The sequence below is a fragment of the Zeus faber genome (assembly GCF_960531495.2).
Source record: "Zeus faber genome assembly, chromosome: 2".
NCBI classification, from domain to species: Eukaryota; Metazoa; Chordata; class Actinopteri; order Zeiformes; family Zeidae; genus Zeus; species Zeus faber.
The window spans coordinates 2,167,501-2,195,191 of NC_137189.1; the positions used below are offsets into that span (position 1 = coordinate 2,167,501).

The 27,691-nt window shown below is 43.1% G+C and overlaps 1 protein-coding gene across 10 annotated transcripts in view; it reads right to left on the minus strand.

Moving 5' to 3' along the window:
- The window catches only part of LOC307248220 (mitogen-activated protein kinase kinase kinase kinase 4-like), a 96,864-nt gene that overhangs the window by 48,389 nt on the left and 20,784 nt on the right, over nt 1–27,691 (minus strand). For all 10 annotated transcript variants that reach the window (XM_080024543.1, XM_080024535.1, XM_080024541.1 and 7 more), the window contains exons 3-6: nt 9,241–9,297; nt 4,936–5,061; nt 3,258–3,368; nt 3,007–3,097 (exon numbers count right to left, since the gene is read on the minus strand). In XM_080024543.1, coding sequence (XP_079880669.1) covers nt 3,007–3,097; nt 3,258–3,368; nt 4,936–5,061; nt 9,241–9,297 — 385 coding nt within the window. The remainder of the gene's footprint in view (nt 1–3,006; nt 3,098–3,257; nt 3,369–4,935; nt 5,062–9,240; nt 9,298–27,691) is intronic.

Genomic DNA, 27,691 nt, shown 5'->3' on the forward strand with positions numbered 1-27,691 from the left:
TCAAAAGCAATTACAGTACATTCAAAACAACATATAAGCTCTAAGAACTTCAAGATCAAGCATTCGAATTGGCTGACTGCCAATCATTTCTAATTTAAAGAGGCTTGCAAGGACAGTCATGTTCCACTGTACTGGCATAGTGAAACAGGCCACCGTGGGAGCAACCATCAAGATCTACTTTCCAGTTTGCCACGTGTAATTCCTAAGCCTTTGATCTCATCCTAAACCAAATCCCTCTGCTATGAAATTGGTCCTCCATGGCCAAGGCAATGCTACAAGCACAGCCCTTTCAGGGACAAACAAGGCATTCTTGAGTCATGCAGGGTAGTCGCTCAAATTGTCCTGGTATTCAATCCTTATAGGTTCATGGAAGAAAAGGGTTGCCCTTTTGCCGAAAAGTTTGCACAACAGAAAAGCCTGAAAGCTGAACAACTTGAAGTGTGTCAAATTTAATTTTCTTCATCGTTCTAGGGCTGGGCAATATGGCCAAAAATGTTATCGCAATAATATATTTCATACAATTCAATAACGGTATTTATCACTATATACACTACTCACAAAAAGTTAGGGATATTCGGCTTTCGGGTGAAATTTCAGGATGAACCTAAAATGCACAATAACCTTTACAGGTGAACTTAATTTGACCTTCTCTAAACTTTTGAACGCACATGTCCAACTGTTCAGTGTTTCAGTACTTTTTGCACAACTTGCTGTTCTCTAACAAGGAGCTGAACGGCAAAATTCACAACAGGTGTTTGATCCATGAATCGACCAATACATTTCCTGGTTCAAATTAGAATTTAAACAGTCCTCTTCATCATGCTGTTCACATTTTGACATCATGAGATCAAGACGGAACCTAACAATTGATCAACAGTACCTCGCCATTGCAAGGCTTCAAACAGGATGTTCTCAGAGGGAAGTGGCCACTGAGCTTAGAGTGTCACAGAGTGTCATCAGCAGGTTGCAACAGAGAGACTGGAAGAGTCACAGAAAGGCATAGACGTGGACGTCCTTTGGCCACATCCCACACTGATGAGCGCTTCATTGTGAACAGTGCCCTGCGGAACCGGATGATGAATGCCACTCAACTCCAGGCACATTTAAGGGAGGTGAGAGGCACCCAAGTGCCACGTCAGACCATTCTAAACCATTTACATCAGCGTGGTCTGCGTGCTCGACCACCTGCAAGGGTACCTGACCACACCACCAGGCACAGGCATCATTGTCTTGCATGGGCCAGGGAGCATTTACGCTGGACGAGGGACCAGTGGGCCTCATTGCTGTTCTCTGATGAAAGTCGATTCACGTTGAGCAGAAATGATGGCCGCCAACGATGGTTGACACGTCAAGGAGAGTGCTATGCATCAGCACTGTTGTCACCAGCCTTTGGTGGTGGTAGTGTTACAGTGTGGGCAGGTGTGTCTAGTCGTTACAGAACTGCCCTACACTTTGTCAATGGTACAGTGACAAGCCCATACTACCTGAATAACATCATTAATCCAGTCATTGTGCCCCTGCATGAACAACACAGGCCTCATTTCATCTTCATGGACGACAATGCTCCAGCTCATCGAGGTGGCATCATTAGGGAACGGCTGCTGGAGACTGGGGCACCTCAAATGGAGTGGCCTGCACTTTCTCCAGACCTGAATCCCATAGAAAACCTATGGGATCAGCTGAGTCGCCGTGTAGAGGCTTGTAACTCTGTGCCCCAGAACCTCAATGACCCGAGGGCCGCCCTTCAAGAAGAGTGGGGGGCCAGGCCTCGGCAGACAATAAGTCGACTTGTGAACAGCATGAGACGTCGTTGTCAAGCTGTAATTGATGCTCAAGGGCACATGACAAGTTATTGAGACATTGACATTTTTTGTTGTGGTATACCCACCACTGTTGTTGGCTTTTGTTTCAATAAATTGTTTGAGATGAGGAAATCACCATTGCATGCTTCTACTTAAATGCCCTACTTTCATGATATAATATCACTGTAGCATGAACTTTTTACATTTTCCATAAATTTCACCCGAAAGCCAGCTAACTTTTTGTGAGTAGTGTATATAAAAATGATAATTTATGTTTTATGCTTTTCTTTATTTTTATAAAGAAGACAGTTGCATGCGTTTTAAAAACATATTTATTGGTGGAATGAAATTGTCCGAAATAAACACTCATCTTAAAATAAAAAAATCTGCATTGTTAAAAAATATATATTCCAACAAAACTTAGCAGCATTTAGCATAGTCTTTTTTTTCAACAAAATAAATATCAAAGAAAAATAGGTGGAAAAAAATATGAAAATACTCAGAGTAATAATGTGAGTAAGAAGTGAACAAGAAGTAACAAATGCAGCTGCTTTAATTAACATTTCACTTAAATAAAATCAAAAATTAAATAAATAAATCTAAATAAATAAAATATGTTGTGTTGCCCATGTTCTTCGGCATGTCTATTTTACACAATGGATATCTACCATCTGCTTTGGGTCAGAACTTAAATATCCAAAAAAACACCAAACTATTGATGTATTTGGCTGTCATTTGTCAACGATAAATCATCTGAGTATCTCCTTCTCCCGTTTTGCTAATTTTGGACACTTCCGCTCCGTCTCTGCTGCTGGTGTATTCACATTTGCAACCTACCCACAAGGGAGGGGGCTTCTTTCTACAGCGACAAACATGATGGGACATGGTGAAAGGTCAGCTTTAGATCGTCCAAATTGATTAGCTTTTCGTTGTCACTTGCCACTTCTATAAATGGACAACTCTGCAGAAGAGATAATCAAAATTATTGAGCTTATTTGAATTTGACAACGAGGAATTATAGCACGACAATAATCGTTATCGGTTTATCCCCCAGCACTACCTCGTTCCACTGGTTTTACAGCCCAATATGAGCACTACTACCCCCCCAAAGATAATTTGTAGATGTCTAACCTCTAATCAGGGCCTGGGATTTATGAAATAAAAACAAACAAAACAAAAACATTTTTGGTGTTGTGTTTCTCACCCAGCTTGACCTCAGCATTCTCAGTCAGCAGAACGTTCTGACCCTTGATGTCTCGGTGGATGACGTGGTGGGCGTGCAAATGGGCCAGACCCTGAAGAGAGGAGAGACGAAGAGACTTAGTTTGATTATTTTCCAAGACACCAAGATATCAGTACAAAGAGAAGAGGAGGATAAACACAATGAAGAGAAGACTGAGAGGAGGTGTGCTGAAGGGGAAAAAAAGGATAAAGGGATGAGGTAAGTGTGCTCACTCTGAGGATTTCTCTGGAGATGTAGGCAATCCAGTCCTCCTTCAACTGGTTCCCCTTAGTGTTCTTCACCAGGTCTGTGATGGATCCCGCACCACAGAACTCCATCACCAGCTACAAAACGTGGAGTACGTAGAACAGCACAAATGACCAGGAACTCCACAATAAATTACATAAGAGACATCAAACTGAACGTTTTGTTCAGTTTGGCTCTCACAATGCCTTTAAGACAAAGGCACAGGGGATTCTAAGAGAAGCTAGTTTACCTTTTATGAATAATCCTGGTATTATATAAATATTCATTCTAAAATAAGTATATTTTGCAAAAATCATTTTGTCACACATTGAATACAACTTTTGCAGGGAAAATTTCAAAGACATTATGGGCAATCTTTTTTTCATATCCCATGACTAGAACACTAGCAAAGTACAACATTTTTGGTTCGGGTTTTTTATTATTTAGTGACACAAATGGGGACAAAGACATGTACAAAAAAATTATGTGGCATGATGGTAGGGAAAAAGACAAATAGAATTAACGTAAAAGCTGATCGCTGTAGGTTGGCTGCCACCAGGTACGGGAGGTGGGCGCACTGGGGCGCGGTTGGGTCCGGGGGGAGGGTGTCTGCGTGGTTGCTCCCCGGCCTGCTGCGCCCCTGGATCGATTCGGTCACGACTCGCCTATCTCTCCCAGTGCCAGAACTCATACTCAGCACATACCTCACACAATAGACCTAGGGCGGGGTGCAAGCTATGTGGGTGGTGATGCAGCGGGCAGCTGCCATCTTGCTTGTCACGCTCCTGCCCAAGTGTGCTTCTCAATACTACTCCGTGCTGGGGGTGGCGGAGGCCGGGAGGCGGTGTAACATTGAGGTGCCCTGCGCTGGGCACACGCTGCTACGTGTATGGGCACTTGGCACTCACGCCGGGCGTGACGTGGACGTCTGGTCGGCTGCGGTGGGGCGGGCCTCCCCCTTGTGCGGGGCATGGGGGTCTGTGCCTTGTGCCCGTGGCCCGGGTTCTGTGCCGTCATCTTGTGCGTGCTGCCTGGGACTGGGTCATGCTGCTTGGGCTGGGCGTGGGGTTTGCTCTATGGCCCTCCGGCTTCTCTGGGGGCCCAAGGGTCTTCTGTGGCCGCAGGGCAGGGTACTCGGGACTTTCCTGCAGCCGTAGGGTGTCCACGGGGCTGCGGAGTTCGGGGGGCTTCGGCGCCCCTTTCGCTGCTTGGAGGCGCCGCGAAATATTACCGACCTTCTACACCAATGGGGATAAAACTGCGCTCTTGTCATTCTACAGGTCATCCACAGGACAGAGTTATTGCGGCAGTTCTTGTGATTTAAGAATTAATAAAGAGTTGCATTGCAGGTTGAGAACTTGAACTCCACTTGCAGACTAACTCTGTCCTGAATGCCATGGCATACAACCTCTGTGTTGTATGCCCAGCATGCTGACAGCACAGGTTAAAAAAAATAAAATAAAATAAAAAAGAATTAACGTAAAAGCACTGGGAGTGACAGAAACTGAAACGGGATGAAAAGACTGAACTAGGCGGTCCCGTATCCTTACTGTATCTTCAATAAGAATTTAAGATCAAAAAGAAAACCATGACTAAAAGTGCATTTCTTCCACTGGGTGGAAGAAAAATACATTTGGGTAGATGGCTTTAGATTTGAGGCCTTACCCATAGCTGGTCGTCGTGTCCGGGGGGGCTCTTCTTGATGAAAGCACCATAGTATGTTGCAATATTTCTGTGGTGGGAATACTTTTTGAGCATGTTGATCTCCAGTTTAATTTCCTCCTCTTCATCCTGGGCACAGAACAAATAAAAACAATTTGAAATGAGTCACCGAGAAATTACACAAATTATCATCAAATATCATCATTAGATTGGTGGAATACAGGAACAATCTGTATATGCTGTAATGTATAAAAGTAAATCACATTAAACCTCGCGATGAGGAACAATTTAATTAAAAAGCCCAAAAACCCCAAATTAATGTTCACACACTTTACACATTTTAGTATTTTGACATTTCACTGCATATACTGTATGTATGAAAGTATGTATATGTACAGTATGTGACGAATAAACCTCTTGAAATAGTAGATATATATGGGTGTATTCACACCTAGCTTGTTTGGAGTATTTGTTCAGATTCCTGGAGCATTTACCCCCTATATCAGTTAGTTTGGGCATATGTGAACAAAGCAATTGCACTCTGTTTGGGACCAAATTAACCACACAGAAACCGCCTAGAGAGGGTGGTCTTGGCATGCTTGCAATCGCTCCAGGGAGAGGTTTGTTTGCAGTCAGAATGTAATCAACCTAATAAATGGATACAACTCACTTGCTGTACTGTATACACTATGCACAATGGGACGTTTTTGTTAATCAGTGGGGCTGTATGGAGGCAGATCTGAGGTGTGGACTGTAATGCGATACACAACAGGGGCGTCATGCCCATTCAAGCTGTGAGGGCAGGGGCCCCACAAGATTTTTGATGTCTGGATTTTTTATATTTTCAGTTTATTATTATTTATAATGTGTAGTTATGATTTTATATTATGAGTCAAACATTGTTCTTGAATGTTTCTTCTTCTTGAATTGCTCTTGAATATGTTGTTCATATACAGAACACTGGTATATCAAACAGAGAATATCAAGAAAAGCAATTGTACATACACACTGCTGATGCCCCATTTTCAATTAACCCACTAGGAGGGGATTTTGTCCAGGTGAAGAAAAGTCCCGACCATTCACAAAACAGTTTGTAAGTGCATGGTGTTTGTTTACAAGTTTTGGTCCACTTAAGCGTTTCAGGGTGAACAATAATTGAACCAAGGTCCAAGTGCAACATTGTAACATATTATTCCCTGAATCTGAACAAAGCAAACGAACCACAGGTCCAAATACGCCCTTAGTTGTTTTTCTTTAAAATACTCCATGCCTTATAAGGCTTTCTGTAGAGAGATACCAGTACATACCCAGTCAAATGGGCCCATTTTGGGAAGTTTCACTTAACCACAGTCTACTGAAGGGCTGAGGAAAATGGCATACTCAGGGGTTTAGCAATAACATGACTCATGGAAAAGCAGTGATGCAACAACCAGAAAAGGACAGACTTTACAGAAAACAAGAGCGGCTGAACGCAGGCTTTAGAGCATTGGTTCTTTATTTTATTTTCAATTGTGATGGACCACTTTTTAAGGGCAAATATTTTACCCTTACCAAATGAAACGCACTATCTTCATTGATATATGTCGTAGTAAGTAGATAGTGTCACAAACTCCTGTAGGTGGCGCTCGTGACAGGACCACACAGCGTTTTGCCGGGAGGGCAAACACCTATTTATGGAACTCCTCGCTGTGCACGTCCGGTAATTCAATATAGACGCATTCCAAAGGAAGGTTGTGTGAAGAGGTCTGCAGATACAATCAGGATGATCCATCCATGCGTGACCACAAAAATAACCAGATGGCATTTAATTCATGGAAGGAGATAGCGCTGTCTCTGTCCAAAGAGTCTGACATTTTAACACCTCAGGATTTCTTTGGAAAGTTTACACAGATAATTTGCACAAATTCAAGACTATGTATTTAAAACAAAAACCTGCACTGGCTATAATAGATATACATTCATTTAACACTTTCTATTTCAATTTTACTGCTCCTTCTTGTTATTCAGATCCGTCCCTCAGCGCTTCTTTGTAATGTTTACAGCAGTTGTTTCAGTTTCCCATGGTGGTTAGTGCAATATAATATAAGCACGCGGCATTATAAGCATGGTGGCCGAACCAAAAGGTCACAGCAAGCTGCATTTGTGTACTCACTGGTTACAGCCAGTTACAACTTGACAGTGATTAACAGTGACACACTAATTGAACACACAGCAAGCAGGCAAGTGCTTTGCTGGTTGGTTCAGCCCTTCTCCTACAAAGCGGCAGGTGGGAGGAGGGGTACAGCGACCATGGGACCACCTTTAGCATGTTTCTACAAAATCACCACGGGTAATCTAGCTTCATTTTGCACCAAGCTAAACTGCACATTGATAAAAATAGAGTAAAACTGTATGCCTCAGAGCAGAATGCCATGTACTGTGCACGACAACTGCAACAATTTACAAGAGCTGTCACAATAATTACATAATTGCCCAATCGCAATTACTTGGCCAGGCCGCAATTATTTTGTAAAATCGTTAGAACCTATGTTTCCATCCAAATTTAAGGGGAATTTTAAGCCAATGATAGAATTATCGCAATGAATAGAATGTGAATTAGAGTCAGTGTGTCTCCACAAATGTCTATGTTCCCATGTCCAATAAAGGCCAATAAATGGCTTATCTTTGTTAGGTGTGTATTAATGAAAGCAAGATGGCAGTTGTCTGTCCATGCAAGCTGCAATAGTGCTGCTGTACGAGGGGTTTGGATTGGCATACATGTTTGCTGGTGGCTCTTTCGTCATTTGTTCTTTTGTCTTCTTGAATATACCACCTGCTTAAGGCACAATCGTCTCCCCTTACCCCAACAGCCCTCCCCACAATCCCGCATCTCCCCATTTCCTTGCCATGAAGCTTCCCTGCCACAAGTCACATGGTGGTGGGGGAAAGACAGGCACGATCATATGGTTGGTGTTTGAGCGTGTGTGTTTGTTGGGTTGGGAGGTTAGGAAGAAAACGAGATGTGCAGAAGAAGGGAGGCGAGAGTCAAAGTACAACAAAAACAACATACAATAACAAGTAGATCTGTGTTATTGGGTCTAGTCATTACCTAACCTTTATGATAATTTAATACCAGTTTTTTTCAGGTCTTAAAGAGATATAAAAAGAGCTTGAAAAATAGCTCAACTATCCATTTAAATCTTAAACTATCCTTAAAAGAGACCTAAGACAGGTGTGCTTGCTTAAAACACACCACAGTGTTATTGTATTGCGTGTGAAAACATCTCTCTCTCTCCCCCTCTCTCCCCCCCCCCCAAGGCAGCGATTGAGAGAGAAATAGAGCAGGGGTTAAACTTAGAAAATGATCTTAACGAGTCTACGAGTCGTGCACTGTCCCCACCTTTTTTTGTTTTGCTCTCTGCGTTGCTTTCTGCCATCGGGCCGCATTTGCGTCCAGATGAGGACAATTCACACATAAAAATATTTATGATTCCCCTTATTTACAATTCACCATTGAAATGGTATCCCTGTGCCTTTTGTAAGCTTCTATCTGTTTTATCCTTTTATTGTAATGCACACTAACTGAAAAAAAACAACCACCCCCTCGACTTGAAGAATCTCGGTCGACTGATGGGTTTCCAAATGATGATTGAAATCGTCGATTTTCAGGGGGCAGCCCTACACATGACACTGTGGAGTTTACAGCACACCCAAGATGGCGGACGAGGCTACCAACTTATCAGCAAGTGGGACGTTTTTTCCATGATACTCCATGCATTTGGTCGTATCCACAACATAAACATCCAGTATAATATCTTCTTCTTTGTCCTCGTATGTTATGGCGGAAAATTCTTCACCCTTGCGTGGGTGTGTTAATGACGTCACTATTATGTGGCAGTCGCATGATGGAGTTGTCATCAACACGCGACACACCCACTCGCTCGTTGTTAATGACTCGCTCACTGTTAATACTCTGGACAATAACCTTCTCAGTTCACACATACTGCTCAATCGGACATTATGCAGACTTTGTACGAGGGTGCAGTCTGGGTAAGGTCCGGTTAAAGTCCAGTCCACCTGATTCAGACATTTGCATTCACACGAACAGCTCCTCCGGGTAATGTCCGGATAATTTCAGGGTCGCAGTGCATGTGTGAAGGCAGCTTTAGATCTCTATGTATGTTGACAGGTCTCCGTTGCAAACAAGATCCTGTTCTCAATGGGATTTTTGCCTGTCAGTATGTGCAACAATGTCAGTATGTTCAAGTTAGGCATCCTTCTCCTTCGGTCTAACGGTCTGTGTTTTGTAGATGAGAAGCTCTGTCTTACCTCAGTGACGTCCATGACTTTGATAGCAGCCAGCTGTCCAGTTTTGACATGCCGTCCCTGTGGAGAGACCGACGACAGCTGAGTACAGTGAACTTAAAATCCTATATTCCAATGGGCCCAAGAGAGGCTGCTGTGACTGAGACAGAAAGAAAAAATTATGCAGTTTTAGTAAATGTCTTGTACTGTTAATAATGATAAAAATAATCAGAATAAAAAACAAATACATAACATGCAGCTGAAAGTGCTTTAAATTAATAGAGAGCAATGCAAGAATAGTCATCTTAAATTATTACCCCTGAATTACTCAAAACAACTCTAAAATAATCTCTGCATGTTTGTGACCCCTCTATAAACTAGATCCATGAAACCAAACAGATAAAGAAGGCAGACCCATGCAGTGCCCCCACTGTGGAGAGATTGAGGTGAAACTATTGTGCAGCCAAGGGGGAACACAATAGGTGACGGACCATTCATGGAATGTACGAGAGTATAACCTGACCTTGTGGGGTTGAGTTGTTTGGGAATAAAGCTACTAAAAGGATACACGCCGTCTCGTCAATATTAGATAAGCTACAGTATCTACAGAACCCGTGAAGCTTATTACATGGTGTCAGAGTGCTCAGTCCCGTCTCCAGTGAGTGTCGGTGGTGGCCTTTGGTGAGAGTAAACACAGATGTTTGCATAATAAGTCCCGGTCAGAAAAGGCTAAGCTAAAGGAGCTAAACTAGCTGTTAGAAACAGTAGTAGCAGAACTAAAAGCTGATAGCTACCCAGGTTGGGGAAACAGTTTGAGACGCAGTGCTGGTGTAGAGAGCAAAGCATGGCGTGTGATCCTGCTTTGAAGATTTTTGATTTTATTAAAAAAAACAAAAAAAAAAAAACAAAAAAAAAAACGAAGATGATGGATTCCCAGCTCTCCATAAGCCCACCAGAGAATTTTGACTTCTCAGACTTTCCCAGCTGGCCCAACTGGATCCGCAGGTTTGAAAGATTCAGAAATGCTGCAGGTTTGGACAAAAAGGATGAAGACTATCAAGTAAATTCCTTAGTCTACACCATGGGTGATAAAGCTGTTGACATTCTGGGCACATTGGGCTTAAGTGATGCAGACCAAAAGAAATACGGCAGTGTAAAAGAAGCCTTTGATAAATACTTTGTTTGCAAACATAATGTGATTTATGAACGATGCAGATTTAACAAAAGAAGCCAAGAGCCAGGTGAATCGGCTGAATCGTTCATTTCTGCAGTTTACAAACTAACAGAACACAGCGCTCAGCGCTGGCAACAGCGCTCTACAAGTGGGTGGTCAGTTCAAGGGAACCTTAAAATACAAAAACAAGACAACTGAACAGCCAGTGTTTGTAATAGAAAGATTAGCTACCCCACTATTTGGTCTGCCAGCAATTGAAGCACTGCAGTTAGCCTACACAGTTGACACTATTCAGACAGCTGACATCAAAAAGCTGTATACCAAAGTGTTCACAGGCCTAGGATGCCTGAAAGGCATGTACAAAATTAAACTGTAGGAGGATGCCAAGCCCTATGCATTGTCACTGCCCCGTCGTGTGCCTATACCCTCAATAGACAAAGTCAAAGTGGAGCTCCAGAGAATGGAGACTCTGGGAGTGATTGCGCCCATCGATGAGCCGACAGAGTGGTGTGCAGGGATTGTTGTGGCACCAAAGCCCAACGGAAATACAAGAATCTGCGTGGACCTGACCCACCTGAATGAATATGTCTGCCGTGAAAGGCTCATTCTGCCAGCAGTGGACGAAACCCTTGCCAAGCTGTCAGATGCGAAAGTGTTTACAAAACTCGACGCCACAGCTGGCTTCTGGCAGGTGCCCCTGCACCCAGAATCAGTCCCCCTGACGACGTTCATCACACCGTTCGGGAGGTACTGTTTTCACAGATTGCCATTTGGAATCTCGTCAGCGCCCGAGCACTTTCAGAAGAGGCTGACACAGATGCTGGCAGGACTGGAAGGAACAGTGTGTCATGCAGATGACATTCTTGTCTTTGGATCATCGCATGAACAGCATGACCACAGACTGAGCAGAGTGTTGGAGAGACTACAGAAGGAAGGGCTGACACTCAATAAGGAAAAATGCCAGTTTGCTGTGGACCGTGTCAAGTTCCTAGGTCACACTGTCAGTGCCCAGGGCCTAGAACCAGACCCTAACAAAATTACAGCAATCACACAGATTCCCGCACCCACAGATGTTGCAGGTGTGAGAAGATATTTGGGCATGGTGAATTATGTTGGGAAATTCTCGCCACGCATTGCTGAGCTCTCACAGCCCAGTGTTGCTCAAATCTGACAGTGACTGGGCGTGGGGGAGCATGCAGCAGCAGGCATTCGAGGAGCTCCGTCGGGAGCTGAGCTCAGCCACAGTGCTGGCACAATACTGCCCGAACAGACCGACAAAAGTTGCGGCGGTGCAAAATGGATGGCCTACCAGGAAGGCTCTCACACCAGAGCTTCAGCAGTACTGGCAGTATCGCCAGGACCTGTTGATTGCGGATGGACTGCTGATGAAAGGCGAGCGACTGGTAATCCCTGATTCGATGCAAGAGGAGTTGTTGAACAAAATTCATGAAGGTCACCAGGGCATCACAAAGTGTATTGCCAGAGCACAGCAATCCATATGGTGGCCAGGTCTGTCAAAGCAAATTAAGCTGAAAGTGGAACACTGTGCGATATGTGCCAAGGAGGCTCATAACTTTCCAGAACAACTGCTGACGACACCGTTGCCAGACAGGCTGTGGCAGCGTGTTGGAGCAGATCTGTTCCAGTGGAATTCAGCCATGTACCTGGTGGTGGTCGACTATTTCTCTCGCTACATAGAACTAGCTAACCTCACTTCCACTACTACAGCCCATGTAACGGAGAAGTTGAAGTCTATCTGGGCACGTCACGGGGTCCCTGAGGTTCTGGTCATGGACAATGGTCCGCAGCTAGCTGCAGCGGAGTTCGCGGACTTTGCCAGAGAGTATGACTTCAAACATGTGACCAGCAGCCCCCGTTATCCTCAAGGTAATTCGGAGGCTGAAAGGGCTGTGCGAACAGTCAAATCTCTCCTGAAGAAGGGAGAGGATCCACACAGGGCCCTTTGGCTTACAGAGCCACACCCCTGGCACAAGGTGCATCTCCTGCACAACTACTGATGGGTCGAAACATCAGGACGCCCCTGCCCATCAGTCAGGACAAGTTGGAGCCAAGGTGGCCTGACCTACAGGCTTTCAAAGAGAAGGATAAGTACCTGAAGGAGAAACAAGCATCCTGTTTCAATAACAGGGCACAACCGAACCAAGAGCTCAGACCAGGACAAAGAGTCTGGGTGAAGAACACCGAGCAGTCTGGAATCATCACAGGTCCAGCCCAGACGCCAAGATCCTACAACATCGAGCTGCCTGTGTCTTAGGTAGAAAGTTGTGGTCAACAGGGCAGAATAATCCCTGCACAGCTTTGGGGACTCAGGCAATCTACCCTGAACCCCTAGATAGGAAGTGAATTTGAGTTAAAATACTATTTGATTTTGCTTAAAAGAGATGTTGGTATTCACTTAAAGGGGGAGATGTGGGGAGATAGAGGTGGAACTATTGTGCACCCAAGGGGGAACACAATAGGTGACGGACCATTCATGGAATGTACGAGAGTGTAACCTGACCTCGTGGGGTTGAGTTGTTTGGGAATAAAGCTACTAAAAGGATACACGCCGTCTTGTCAATATTAGATAAGCTACAGTATCTACAGAACCTGTGAAGCTTCTCACACCCACAACTCAGGTAATATAGTGGCCGTTTCAACAGTAATATAATACATTTCCAATATGGTATATTACTAATTATAATATGTTAATTTGCCATTTATTTTCATGAGCTAGGACCGCATGGGCTAAACGCTATGTCTTAAAGCAATTATCAAGTAGAAGTGGTCCAACAAGCATTTTAATTGTTTCCATATCGTCCGACACCATAACAATATGACAGCCGCTCCAATCCTACTAAACCCTGTGGCCTACATAAATTTACCCAGATACCAGACACCAGCACATCACTTCCCAAGCTATACAATCTCAACATTCCAAGGGAGTTCACTGCCTTCCCAGCAGCCTACCATTAATCCTTATGTAAACAAGGACCAGAAACATCAGCAACTCCGAAACGTCCTCACAAAATCCCATGGAGGATGAAAGTTTGGCTATTCTTGTTTAATTTTTCAGATTCTTATGCTTTTTTTAATGGCAATTGTCCGCTCAAAAATGCACCAAATTTCTTGTAGGGATGGGCGGTATGGCCTAAAATTGATATCACAGTATCATTTGAAGTACGGACAGTAACTGTATACATCACAGTATACTCTTTTATCTTAAAATGTCAATATGAATGCTTCTGAAGGTGTAAATAACTGGTATGACAACTGCATGGCAGCTATAACTGTACTCGTAACTGTATTACTAGGACAAATTTTACATAGTACAGAATTTTTACGTTTAAGAACATTTATTGTGCAAAACTGCAATAATAAATATTTAAAAAAAAGTAACTTCAATCTCTGAAAAATGCTTTTTCATGAAATACATAAAAAGCGCTGGTAGATTGGTGTGGTTGGCTGGGAGGTGACCAGGTGGGCCCCCTGCTGGTGGTTTATCGCGTTCTGCGACCTGCGTGGATGGCCTTCATACCAAGCTGTCTGCAGGTGTCTGCTGTGGGGCACAGGACATCCAAGTGTCCTGTGCTGAGCGCACTTGGCTACGTGGATGGGCGCTTGGGGCTTTGGACCCTTTCCGCTGCTCCGAGGCATTACGATATAATTCCAAACTCATACACCAGAACCACTGGGATAAGTCCCATACAGAGCTCGTGGGCTTCGGGGCCCTTTCCGCTGCTTGGAGGTGGCACAACATAATATCGACCTCCTACTCCAAAACCAATTGGGATAAGCGATGTACACTCACCGGTGGAGACCTTACACACATACACTCCTCACAAAAAGTTAAGGATATTTCGCTTTCGGGTGAAATTTCAGGATGAACCTAAAATGCACAATAACCTTTACAGGTGAACTGAATTTAACCTTCTCTAAACTTTTGAATGCACATGTCCAACTGTTCAATGTTTCAGAACTTTTCGCACAACTTACTGTTCTCTAACAAGGAGCTGAACGGCAAAATTCACAACAGGTGTTTGATCCATGAATCGACCAATACATTTCCTGGTTCAATTAGAATTGGTATTTAAACAGTCCTCTTCATCATGCTGTTCACATTTTGACATCATGAGACCAAGACGACAACTAACAACTGATCAACAGTACCTCGCCATTGCGAGGCTTCAAACAGGATGTTCTCAGAGGGAAGTGGCCACTGAGCTTAGAGTGTCAGAGTGTCATCAGCAGGTTGCAACAGAGACACAGAGAGACTGGAAGAGTCACAGACAGGCATAGAAGTGGACGTCCTTTGGCCACATCCCACACTGATGACCGCTTCATTGTGAACAGTGCCCTGCGGAACCGGATGATGAATGCCACTCAACTCCAGGCACATTTAAGGGAGGTGAGAGGCACCCAAGTGTCACGTCAGACGACTCGAAACCATTTACTGTACATTGGCCTGGTCTACGTGCTAGACGACTTGCAAGGGTACCTGACCACACCACCAGGCACAGCCATCATCGTCCTGCATGGGCCAGGAAGCATTGACGCTGGACGACGGACCAGTGGGCCTCAGTGCTGTTCTCTGATGAAAGTCGATTCACGTTGAGAAGAAATGATGGCTGCCAACGATGTTGGAGACGTCAAGGAGAGCGCTATGCATCAGCCACTGTTGTCACCAGATGAGCCTTTGGTGGTGGTGGTGGTGGTGGTGGTGTTACAGTGTGGGCAGGTGTGTCTAGTCAATACAGAACTGCCCTACACTTTGTGAATGGTACAGTGACAAGCCCATACTACCTGAATAACATCATTAATCCAGTCATTGTGCCTCTGCATGAACAACACAGGCCTAATTTAATCTTCATGGACGACAATGCTCCAGCTCATCGAGGTCGCATCATTAAGGAACGGCTGCTGGAGCCTGGGGTACCTCAAATGGAGTGGCCTGCACTTTCTCCAGACCTGAATCCCATAGAAAACCTATGGGATCAGCTAAGTCGCCGTGTAGAGGCTCGTAACTCTGTATACCAGAACCTCAATGACCTGAGGGCTGCCCTTCAAGAAGAGTGGGGTGCCATGCCTCAGCAGACAATAAGTCGACTTGTGAACAGCATGAGACGTCGTTGTCAAGCTGTAATTGATGCTCAAGGGCACATGACAAGTTATTGAGACATTGACATTTTTTGTTGTGGTATACCCACCACTGTTGTTGGCTTTTGTTTCAACAAATTGTTTGAGATGAGGAAATCACCATTGCATGCTTCTACTTAAATGCCCTACTTTCATGATATAATACCACTGTAGCGTGAACTTTTTACATTTTCCATAAATTTCACCCGAAAGCCAAATATCCCTAACTTTTCGTGAGTACTGTATAGGCGGTCCCATCACACACACACACACACACACACACACACACACACACACACACACACACACACACACACACACACACACACACACACACACACACACACACACACACACACACACACACACACACACACACACACACTTTGGGAAGAACATTCCATAGTTAATTGAAAATGTATGGATTATGACAATAAGAGTTATGAAGGCTTAGGGCCATTCTTTACTGCAGGCTGGCAGGGGTGGGGGAAGGAACTTTATAATGCCATAATCCTCCCCACTTTGATCCAAGAGTCATCAGTGGAAAAACAGAAGCCGCAGCCATGGCTGCAGCATCCTGACAGGCTTCAACCTCAGTTTCCGGGTCACTCAATCTTCTCCTTTTCCTGGATCAACAATTTGGTGTGTGGATGGGAGGGTTTAAGCAGCCACACCTGACACCCGTTGGCTGGGCTAACGAGCGGCAGGTTTTCAAAAACCCCATCCATACACTCGGGAGGAGCCCTGTCATGAAATGTTCCATCTGCTCCTGGCTCTCTGCAATAAACTGAACACCGCATCGTCGTTTGTCTCTCTGTGCCGGAGGTCCCTGAAAACGCCACTTGAGTGGCATGTGGTAGGCAAGAACTGCCACAAACAAGCTTGTTTTTTCTGGGGCCACAACATTCGGAGCATGTGTATATCTATACACCGCATTTCCTCAAATATAAACCGGTACTCAAATAAAAAAGGGTAAACAAGGATGAATCTCAGTCAATGTGTGTGTTGTTTTTAATGCTCCTCCAGCTCTGCGCCGTATACCCAGTGCGGTTCTGGTGCCAGTTTCCCTGTATTTTAGATCCCCTTTGTTTTAGTTAGTTTTTACTTGTATCAAACAAACATTTAAAAATGGACCTACATGTACATCTCAAAATTAGAATATCATGAAAAAGTTCAATATATTTTGTCACTCATTTCAGAAAGTGAAACTCATATATTATATAGATTAATTACATGTACAGTGATATATTTCAAGCCTTTATTTCTTGAAATTTTGATGATTGTGGCTATAGATAATGAAAACCCAAAATTCAGTGTCTCAGAAAATTTGAATATTGTGAAAAAGTATAATATTGGAAAGTCATGGTGTCACACCCTAATCAGCTAATTAACTCAAAACACATGCAAAGGTTTCCTGGGCCTTTTAATGGTCTCTGTCTGGGTCAGAAGGCTACACAATCATGGGGAAGACTGCTGACTCGACAGATGTCCAGAAGACATTCATTGACACTCTCCACAAGGAGGGTAAGCCACAGAAGCTCATTGCTAAAGAAGCTGGTTGTTCACAGAGTGCTGTATCCAAGCATATTCATTGAAAGTTGAGTGGAAAGGAAAAAGTGTGGTAGGAAAAGGTGCACTAGCAAAAGGGATAACCGCAGCCTTTAGAGGATTGTCACACAAAATCCATTCAAGAAATTGGGGGAGATTCACAAGGAGTGGACTGAGGCTGGAGTCAGCGCATCAAGAGCCACTACGTACAGACGAATCCTAGGCATGGGCTACAAATGTCGCATTCCTCGTGCCAAGCCACTCCTCAACCAGAGACAACGTCAGAAGCGACTGTTGCTCAGTGGTCCAAAGTCCAGGGTGAAGTTTCCACAGTCAGTGATGATTTGGGCTGCCATGTCATCTGCTGGTGTTGGTCCACTGTGTTTTCTGACGTCCACAGTCAACATAGCCATCTACCAGGAAATTTTACAGCACTTCATGCTTCCTTCTGCTGACAAGCTTTATGGAGATGCTGATTTCATTTTCCAGCAGGACTTGGCACCTGCCCACACTGCCAAAGGTACCAAAAGCTGGTTCAATGACCATGGTGTTACTGTGCTTGATTGGCCAGCAAACTCGCCTGATCTGAACCCTGTATTGTCAAGAGGAAGATGAGAGACACCAGACCAAACAATGCAGATGACCTGAAGGCTGCTATCAAAGCAACCTGGGCTACCATTACACCTGAGCAGTACCACAGGCTGATCGCCTCCATGCCACGCCGCATTGATGCAGTAATTCATGTAAAAGGAGGCCCAACCAAGTATTGAGTGCATAGAAATGAACATACTTTTCAGAAGCCTAACATTTCAAAAATATCCTTTTTTTATTGATCCTATGTAATATTCACATTTTCTGAGACACTGAATTTTGGATTTTTATTATCTATAGCCACAATCAAAATTTCAAGAAAAAAAGGCTTGAAATATTTCACCGTGTAATGAATCTATATAATATATGGGTTTCACTTTCTGAAAAGAGTGACAAAATATTGAACTTATTCATAATATTCAAATTTTATGAGATGTAATCTGTTTCTGAACAAATTAAAGACGAGAAAAAAGCAATCCAGTTGCTGAATCTTCACTCATATTAGATCTACAAGGCCTCATTTAAAAACATTTCGTTTCGACTTTCAACACTGTGTCCGGACCAGCGCAGAGCTTGGAGCACCCAAGAGGGTGCTAGGGGCTTTTGTTTACTTCAATTACAATGTTGAATGAACATGATTTTTAGCGATCAATTTCGAGATATGCGGAGCAGATCCCGCGCCACAACCTACACTACAGTAACCTAACGTGGACACACACAGAGAAACACACAGCAGAATTGTTTTTTAAATAATTGCATTTCCCTGGTCTGCAGTTTTGTCATGGATAGTTGGTATTAGTTCCTTTCACTGAAAAAAATATTGTGGTTTCTGCAGCCAACAGAGCACTCAGTTACTCAGATGGGGGGGATTCTAATTAGAATGTGCCTCAATGCTACATAGTACTGAGACACAAAGCTGAACAGCTCTTTTTAGGACATGTTTTCTGAAACAGACAGCTCAGAAAAAATGACTGGGCTGAATTATTTCACAGTTTGTGTTAGTAGGCCCATCAAAAACCCCAATGTATGTGCACAAGCAATGAAAAAGTGAGTTTTGCATCGGTCCCCTTTAATTCAAACTAAGGGACCTTCCTTCCGCCTTGGATCAGGACAGTGGATTGCGTAATGGAGAGAGAGGTCGCCGGTCCACTGTGCGTCCTGGACATTCCCTTGTCTCCATCCGAAAAAAAGAAAAGAAAAAAAAAGAATGAGAGTTTATTTCAGTCTTGTTTTGAGGAGCACGGCACCCAGGTAGTTGAGGTAAATAAAAGCACTGGTCACTATTTGAGGAAATATGGGTACTGTCAATAAATGACAGTGAGCTTGATTTCACAATTTCCTTTCTTTTTCCATCTTTATGTGAAGCAAAGCCACTACCAACTCCTCTCGCTCTCGACTTTGTGCTTCTTTCACTGCCAAGTTCTTATTAAGTTCTTATCTTAGGACATGGTTCTTACGTCATTTGTTCTCACGTCTTTAAGTGTACCCCCTGCTTTACACACACAAGGGTTCAGAGGTCACAGGTGTGTCTGATGAAGGATTTCATCTTTAAGAGCTCCCTTCTGGGAGCGCTTCTCTGCAAGATTCTTGTTGGTGACTCACGATGTAGTGTAGGGCAATAACCACAGAGTATTTGCAAGTCTCCCCAAATTAAATGTAAGACTTTTGAAACATTCTGCTTCACGTTTGCATCATCTGAAGAAATGTATGTTGGCGTGTGTCTGCTTTTAAGTAATGCTGAGCCACCAGTTTCTATTCTTTCAACTAATAATTATTTCATAAAAACTGCCCCAGATCATAACAGAAACAACCAAAGTGTTAAATTAATTAAATTTCCTCATTTCCAATGCATATAATATTTAAATTTGTTGTTATGCATTGAACTCCGGCTACATTGCTTGTGCTTTTGTTTTCCGGCATGAGGTAAACTTTTCCACAAAAGTGTTTCATTTAAAGGAAAAAACGGACTTAAACTAATTAACATTTCAGACAAGTGAGACCTAAAAAGTCATGACACAGACATAATTAGATAGTTAAATGTAATTTCTATGCATGTTGCCAGTTTTGTTTTTATAATTGGAATGTAAAACAGACATAACACTGAAATTTAAAGGAAATGTTTCACATTGTTGTATACAAAGTTAAGGAAATCCAGTTCTTGTGATATAGCTCATGTAGGTATAGATTTTTACAACTATGTTCATATTAGGCCTGCATGGTTGTGTCAGAATTGCCATTACAGTGGCTCAAGCTTTTAGGCAGTTGGCTTAAACAACTGGCAAGTCACTAACCAGCTGGCTAAAAATACTAGCCGCTATTGTATTCTTTCTAATGTTAGTGCTATTCGACAGCAGCAGAGTTCACTGTGATAGAGCCAAATGGGTTCATCAAAACATCTCGAGCTGCATCGCGTTGCATCCAACTACATAATTAGTAAAAATTTGACTGTTGACCTTCTTGGAGGTAATTCTCAATTTCTTAAGCACAGTTTAAAATAATTGTCAAAATATCTCTTCCAGTCATTGATTGATTCTGTAATGCAAAGTTCTCCTCACTGACATCTAACTATGCAATCCAATCATAATCAAACTATCTAATCTAGCTAACGATAAAGGAAGGTATCTCTGTCTGTGTATTGCATTCTTTTTCTGTATTGCATTCTTGCTCTGATCCTCCTGAAGTTCTAATATGCCTATATTTTCACATTTAATGCTTTCACTTTTGCAGAGATGCCCTTTGTTAAACTGTGACCTTAAAATTGAAATGACCTTCAATTTTGAATGGTCATGCACTAGTCTAACTATAAAGGAAGTCTGTCTGTCTGTCCTTCGATAATCTCAACAACCGCTCATCGGATCTACTTCACACTTGCCGAGAGCCAAGGATATTAATAAACAACACTCGACCGCTCAGTCCGTACAGTTGTGGGGTGGGGCTTCAGGGCTCTACGACTGAGTCACAAAAAGTCTTTCCCCGGTGTATTATTTAAATTGTCATTTTCCTCTTCAATTGTGGAAAGTGGACAGTAGTTAGCGTTAGCTGTGCCAAGCGAGAGCGGGTGCGTGAGGAAAGTCTTCAATTTTGAACGGGCATGCGCCAGTTCATAAAATGAGCAAAAAATAATAAAAAGGCAAGCGTAAGGATCTGAGCGACTTTGACAGGGGCCAAATTTTGATGGCTAGACGAATGGGTCAGAGCATCTCCAAAACAGTGGGTCTTGTGGGGTGTTCCGGTGTGCAATGGTTGGTACCTACCAAAAGGAAGGACAACCAGTGAACCAATATGACAGGGTCATGGGCGTGTGGGGAGTAAAGGCTAGCCTGTCTGGTCCAATTCCACAGAAAATTTACAGTAGCACAAATTGCTGAAAAACTTGTATGCTGGCTATGATAGAAAGGTGACAGAACACACAGTGAATCGCAGCTTACTGCATATGGGGCTGCATTGCTACAGACCAGTCAGAGTGCCCATGCTGCCCCCTGACCCCCGCCTACAATGGGCATGTGAGCGTCAGAACTGGACCATGGAGCAATGGAAGAAGGTGGCCTGGTCTGATGAAACACGGTTTCTTTAACATCATGTGGATGGCCGGGTGCATGTGCGTTGTTTACCTGGGGAAGAGATAACACCAAGATGCACTATGGGAATACGACAAGCCAGCGGAAGCAGTGTGATGCTCTGGGCAATGTTCTGCTGGGAAACCCTGGGTCCTGGCATTCATGTGGATATTACTTTGACAACAATGGTGTATATACCAAATTTGGTGTTGATACAGTCAAACTTCAAAAAGCCTCTTGGACCATAAAGGTCTGCCATAATGGATTGTTTGATAATTTGTATAATGTGAAAAAGTCAGGGGAATATACTTTTTTGGATTTTGACAGTATCAACACCAAATTTGCTATAGAGCATTGTGGGACTGAGATACACATTTCTATTATAAATGAGCAAGATTGGTCTAAAAACATGGCCACCGCGTGTGATTGGTCTCACTACTTCTTTAAACCGAATAAAACAAGCAGAAGTGACTTTTCGCGTCTTTATGAAGCCCGAAACCTGCTCGTTGCTGCTCCTGTTTTTAATTTTGGGCCATTGGCTGCTTCTTTCTGTTAAGCGCAAAAAGGTTTGAACCCATGAATTGTCGTTTGTGCCTATATCTATACCTTGTTTCCCTGCAAGAATAGACACCCACACACACTTACTGACTAGACCGAATCCTACCCCTGCAGTGATCACAGCTGTGAAGTGAATTAGTGCGAATTGGAGATACGTTTTTGTCCTCTGGAGAGAATGTGCTGCCAAGTGTGCACAGTACATCCAGCAAATCTCCTGTAAACTAGGTTATATTAAGCAGAGACGGTAAACAAAAGTCAACATCCCGTCCATTCTAATTTAACATTTTACATTTATACCAGTGTTTCTAATGACTGTAAATGAAACAGAGCTTCATGGCTTGAATCCAGAATGTTTTTGTATTGTCCGAATACACTAAAAAGTGAAATCATGTCACTCAATGTGCTTTGATCCGTTTTATTGGACACTGGTGTGATTTCTACCAGAGCTCCCATTCTTGAGAACACGAAGCCTGCTCCTGGCTTGCATGATTTCTACTGAACAGTATACAATTACTGTTGGTTTGGGATCATACCAATGTTCATACCATGCTTCTATTTCATATGACTATGATTTTGTATTGGAGATATTCCAGTTTGGCAGAACACCAATATCAGATACCAGCATCTGTCTATCCATACACGCAGCCTTAGAACAGCTGATCATAGGACTACTCAACCCACCCCGCAGTGAACTAGGCATTACAGAGAAGGAGGGTTATCTGAGGCATCCATTTCCTTCTAGCGGGGCCTTCCCTACCTTCAATCCCCATTACACCATTGTGGCTTTTTCTAACCATGGCCAGATGTGTCCCTGGCTTGTCCGAGGAACTAAATAACTGACTGGCTTAGTGACATACTGCCTCCAGAGGCCAGGCACAGTTAAGTCCAAATCCACCCTAAAATAAAAATGCACGTATTCATAAATTGTGTTAAATTAGCATCATGGTTGGAAACCCAATACCTCAATACTGGAAAACCCAGAGGATCCTGGCTCGATTAATTTTTTAGACGGCTTTCAGAAGCCATGGTCATTGTTTAGTAATTTCATTTTGGTTACCAGTAGGAATTCTGGTGGAGCAGCTCCCTGACTTGAAAGTCTTGCCTCTGTTTATCAAGGCAGAAGGACAAGGTCGCCATCAAACAAGTACAATGTTTGACTGGGTTTCAGTGTGCAGCAGCAAAAGACCACACCGGGTGCCACTCCTGTCAGCTAAGAACAGGAAACTGAGGCTACAATTTGCACAGGCTCACCAAAAATGGACAATAGAAGATTGGACAAATGTTGCCTGGTCTGATGAGTCTCAATTTCAGCTGGGACATTCAGATGGTAGGGTCAGAGTTTGGCGTAAACAGCATGAAAGCATGGATCCATCCTGCTTTGTATCAACTGTTCAGGCTGCTGGTGGTTGTGTAATGGTGTGGGGGATATTTTCTTGGCACACTTTGGGCCCCTTAGTACCAATTGAGCATCGTTTAAACGCCACAGCATAGCTGAGATTTGTACAATACATTTAGTCATTTAGCAGACGCTTTTATCCAAAGCGACTTACAATTATTCAAACACCGACGGACGCAGCCATCAGGAGCAATTAGGGGTTAAGTGTCTTGCTCAAGGACACTACAGCATGCTATCAGGAGGAGCCTGGGATCTAACCAGCGACCTTTGGATTACTAGACCACCAGCTCTACCTCCTGAGCTACCATCCCCCTTTGTTGCTGACCATGTCCACCCCTTTATGACCACAGTGTACCCATCTTCTGATGGCTACTTCCAGCAGGATAATGCACCATGTCACAAAGCTCAAATCATCTAAAACTGGTTTCTTGAACATGACAATGAGTTCACTGTACTCCAATGGCCTCCACAGTCACCAGATCTCAATCCAATAGAGCACCTTTGGGATGTGGTGGAACCGGAGATTTGCATCATGGATGTGCAGCCGACAAATCTGCAGCAATTGCGTGATGCGATCATGTGGCCAAGGGATCAGCCCCAGTACACCCTGGGGTTGCTAAACGTACGTAAACGCTCACACTGCTGTAGGTGAGCGTTTACGGGTTATCATGCTGAAGCACAAGTATTTTAAATAATATTGTAAAACATAAGGAGAGAATGTAGCTTGCAGCTTAAGTGCAGCGGCAGTAGCCGGTGGTTCTTGACATGCAGGGCTGAGATTCGGGCCCTGCGCTGCTGCTGCATACCAGTACACTGACCCACTTCTCACAGATATGCAGGCAGCCTCTGGCACCAGACCAGGCCCCGGAAGCACTGCTCCTTCCACTACAGCACCCTCTGCACAGCCAAGGATGGTAAAAAACAGGGAGGCTATAAAGAAGGCTGGAGAGTGATTAGAGTGATGATGAGGATGTCCATAAGAAACATGATGCGAAATGAATGAGGAATGAAGGGCTAAAAGAATGGGTGAGGCAACACTGAAAGCAAACCACAGAAATCAAGAAACCCAGAGTGTACCACCAACAAAAGAATGGGGAAAAAAAGATGGCAGTAGAGGGGAAGCTGAAGAGGTCGGAGGGAATGAAGGAGAGTAGAGGGAGAGGACTGAGGAGGAGGGTGAAGCGGATTGGGACATCTCATCTAATGAACCAAGCGAAAATGTAGACCAAGAGAACAAGCCGCCTCAAGGTATAATTATGTTTCTCGAGAGATGGACGTAAGCACTCTTTACAAAAACAGTTATACCTAGTGTTTCTATGGAAAAGGCGTGTGTGTAGTTAGGGGGGGAAATAGACCTCTCGTACAAAAGTAGAGAAATGACACGCCCACGTGGCCCCTGTGCGGCTAACGTGGTGTACCTTCAACATGGATTTAATAGGAAGTGTACACTGTGCCAACGTTCCTGGTGTAGTTCCACTTCCAAAGATTCACAGGGTAATATAATGCTTTAACTGAGATTAAGACAACTACCATCATCCAACCACACAAGAATTTTGCTCTCATTTAGATTTTGATCAAATGCTATCTTTATTGAACCACTAGCTGAGGCCATTGGCCAAAAAAATATAATTGGGACGAAAACAGAAAACTCTGTTCACAAAATCAGTTTATATGCAGATGACATTCTAATATATCTTCCCAATTACATCCCTACCAGACGTCTACAGTCTTGTATCTACATTTTCAAACATTTCAGACTATTCAAAGAACTGGATGAAATCAGAAACTCAGAAACTGTCTTTCACCATTACGAAAGGAAATTTGAGATACCCTCATATTGACTATGAGGTGCGATGATATTGATGATATCTCCACCAGTGTCCAAATTATTTATTCTGAACTTGACTCCATTACTCATACCATTGAAGACCTTACTCGCTGGAACAACCTACTCATCCCATTAGTGGCAGGATAGCTGCAGTAAAAATGCTACCACCAACTAGCAAATTGGCTCAGTACTATAATACGATTCTATAATCAATCAATTCTACCAGAAACACAAGAATCAGAGAATAAAATTAGACTAATACTAAAATTGGAGAACTACCAACCCCAAAATTTTGACACTATTAACTGGCAAAGCATTTTCAATTTATCGGGCGGGGATGGTAGCTCAGGCGGTAGAGCATGTAGTCTAGTGATCTAAAGGTTGCTCGTTCGATCCCAGGCTCCTCCTGCTAGCATGCTGTAGTGTCCTTGAGCAAGACACTTAACCCCTAATTGCTCCTGATGGCTGCGTCCGTCGGTGATTGAACAATTGTAAGTCGCTTTGGATAAAGTGTCTGCTAAATGTAATGTAGTGTAATGTAAAAAATGTAAAAATGTAATGTAAAAAAATGGCAACAGCCCGCGCAACAATTACACGATAAATATGATGTTCTACCAGTCAGTGGTAGCAAGTGCGTTCTTCTTTGCGGTTGTGTGCTGGGGAGGCAGAATCAATGCTGGCAATGCAAACAGGATCAACAAGCTGGTGAGGAAGGCCAGCTCTGTTGTTAGGCTTGAACTGGTCAATTTGGAGATAGTGGCAGAGAGGTGGATGAGGACTGTGATCAATGCCATCCTGGTGAATCCCTCTAATGCGCTTTACGAGGAGCTGAGGCTGACGTGAAGCATCTTCAGCCACAGGCTCATCCCTCCGCGGTGCACTACAGAATCAGAGTGTCCGTCAGAAAAAAGTAGTGCCGGTCAATGTGTCTTGGAAGATTTCCATTTCCCGAAAATTAGGAGAGATTCTGGTCAAATATTATCTGTGTTTATCGAGCTTAAAAACAGTTGATAAGCATGCTATATAAAGAATGATATCATCAAGGCATGTAGATTTATAATATTTTTTATTGAAAATTCAAAATGAAAATCACGTCAGTCAACACCATTTTAAAAATAAATGAATAAATATCACAAATATTACTTCAAATCAAATAATTTCCGTTCGTAAACAATAAGTGCAGCTGCTTGAATTAACATTTCACTAAAATAAAATTTTGATCAAATCAAAAACAAAAAAAATATGGCAAGTAGGTCTAAATAAATAACAGTTTGTGGTGTTGTCCATCTCCATTGGGAAGTCCCGTCGACTTTGGGTCAGCACTTAAATATCCAAACAAACGCCAAACTATGAATGTACTGTATGTTACAACGATACAGCATTTTTCTGTTTCTCTTCAGGGGGCTGTCCTTTGTCTCCACTCCATTTGTGTGTCTACTGTGGTTACGAGCGCAGCCTGTCCACGAGGGAGGGGCGGGGCTTAGATCTATATGGACAAACGTGATTGGTCAGAGGTGACGCTTTCAGATAAGCTTTCGATTATCCAAACTGATTGGCTTCCCGTTGCAACTTGACGAACGCGAAAATGACAGACCTGCAGACTTTGTCGAAATTATTCACCCAGCACCATTCAAATTGTGCTTGGAGGGAATTATTTTCACTGGACATTATGACAGGAGAGAATTAAATATGTTGGACTTCAGATTTTCCCAGTCAAAAACCGACAATTACCGGATAATGGAAACCCTATACAGAATAGTTCAGGCGCTCCTTTCTACAGATGACGATCAGACTATATGCCCCTTCTTGACTGCTTTTACGAATTATAAATAATGACACAAAACTGGAACTTGTACTTACTGTTGTAACTTGTCCTGGCCCTTTTGGGTTCAAGAGTTAGCATAGGGCTACTTAATGTATACTTTGTGTAAATTATTCTTATCTCATTTTAATCTCTCATGACTGCGCTGACTTTTGCTGCTGGAATGCCCTGAATACGCTTGTTCATCATTTACAATGAATCCAGACTTCCTGTAAACGACGATGCTGGACAAATATTTTTACTTATTAACTCGTTTGAAAGAACAAAACATTTCATCACTGCTCCCAAGCATATGTGACCCACCGCAGAATTTAGGTACTTTTGGTGCCGTTTGACTTTTTTTTTTTTTTTTTTTCCACGTCATTTGAAAGTGGAGAATCAGAGCACCAAAACAAGGTGTCACTTGTGCAACTCAAGCAAATATTTTTAAAGCTATGGCTTGTTAATGACGAGGGTGCGGCAAACTGTGTTTCTGAGATAATCACCATCAAAATGTTTCCAACAGTTTGCGTCATTCAGCCAGCTCCAAGAATGCAAATGAGTTGGAGGACCAACAAAACCACATAGCTACTAACCACATGGCCACTTGACACCCCGCGGAATGGGGCTATATCTGCATTGTTCTTATGTTTTGAGGGGCTGGTGAACAGTGTCATCCACACACATCTTTGTTTAAAAAAAAAAAAAAAAAAAAAAAAAGTATATAAAAAAAAAAAAAGCTTTTATTTAACGGTAAGAATATACATGTTTTGTAAAAGTGGAATTATTTAGGAGTTTAAAAGCGCGGACAACACAACAAAATGTACAGTCTGTCAATAACAGTCTTTGTTTATCAACCTCGGTGTGTCATTTAATATATAAATAT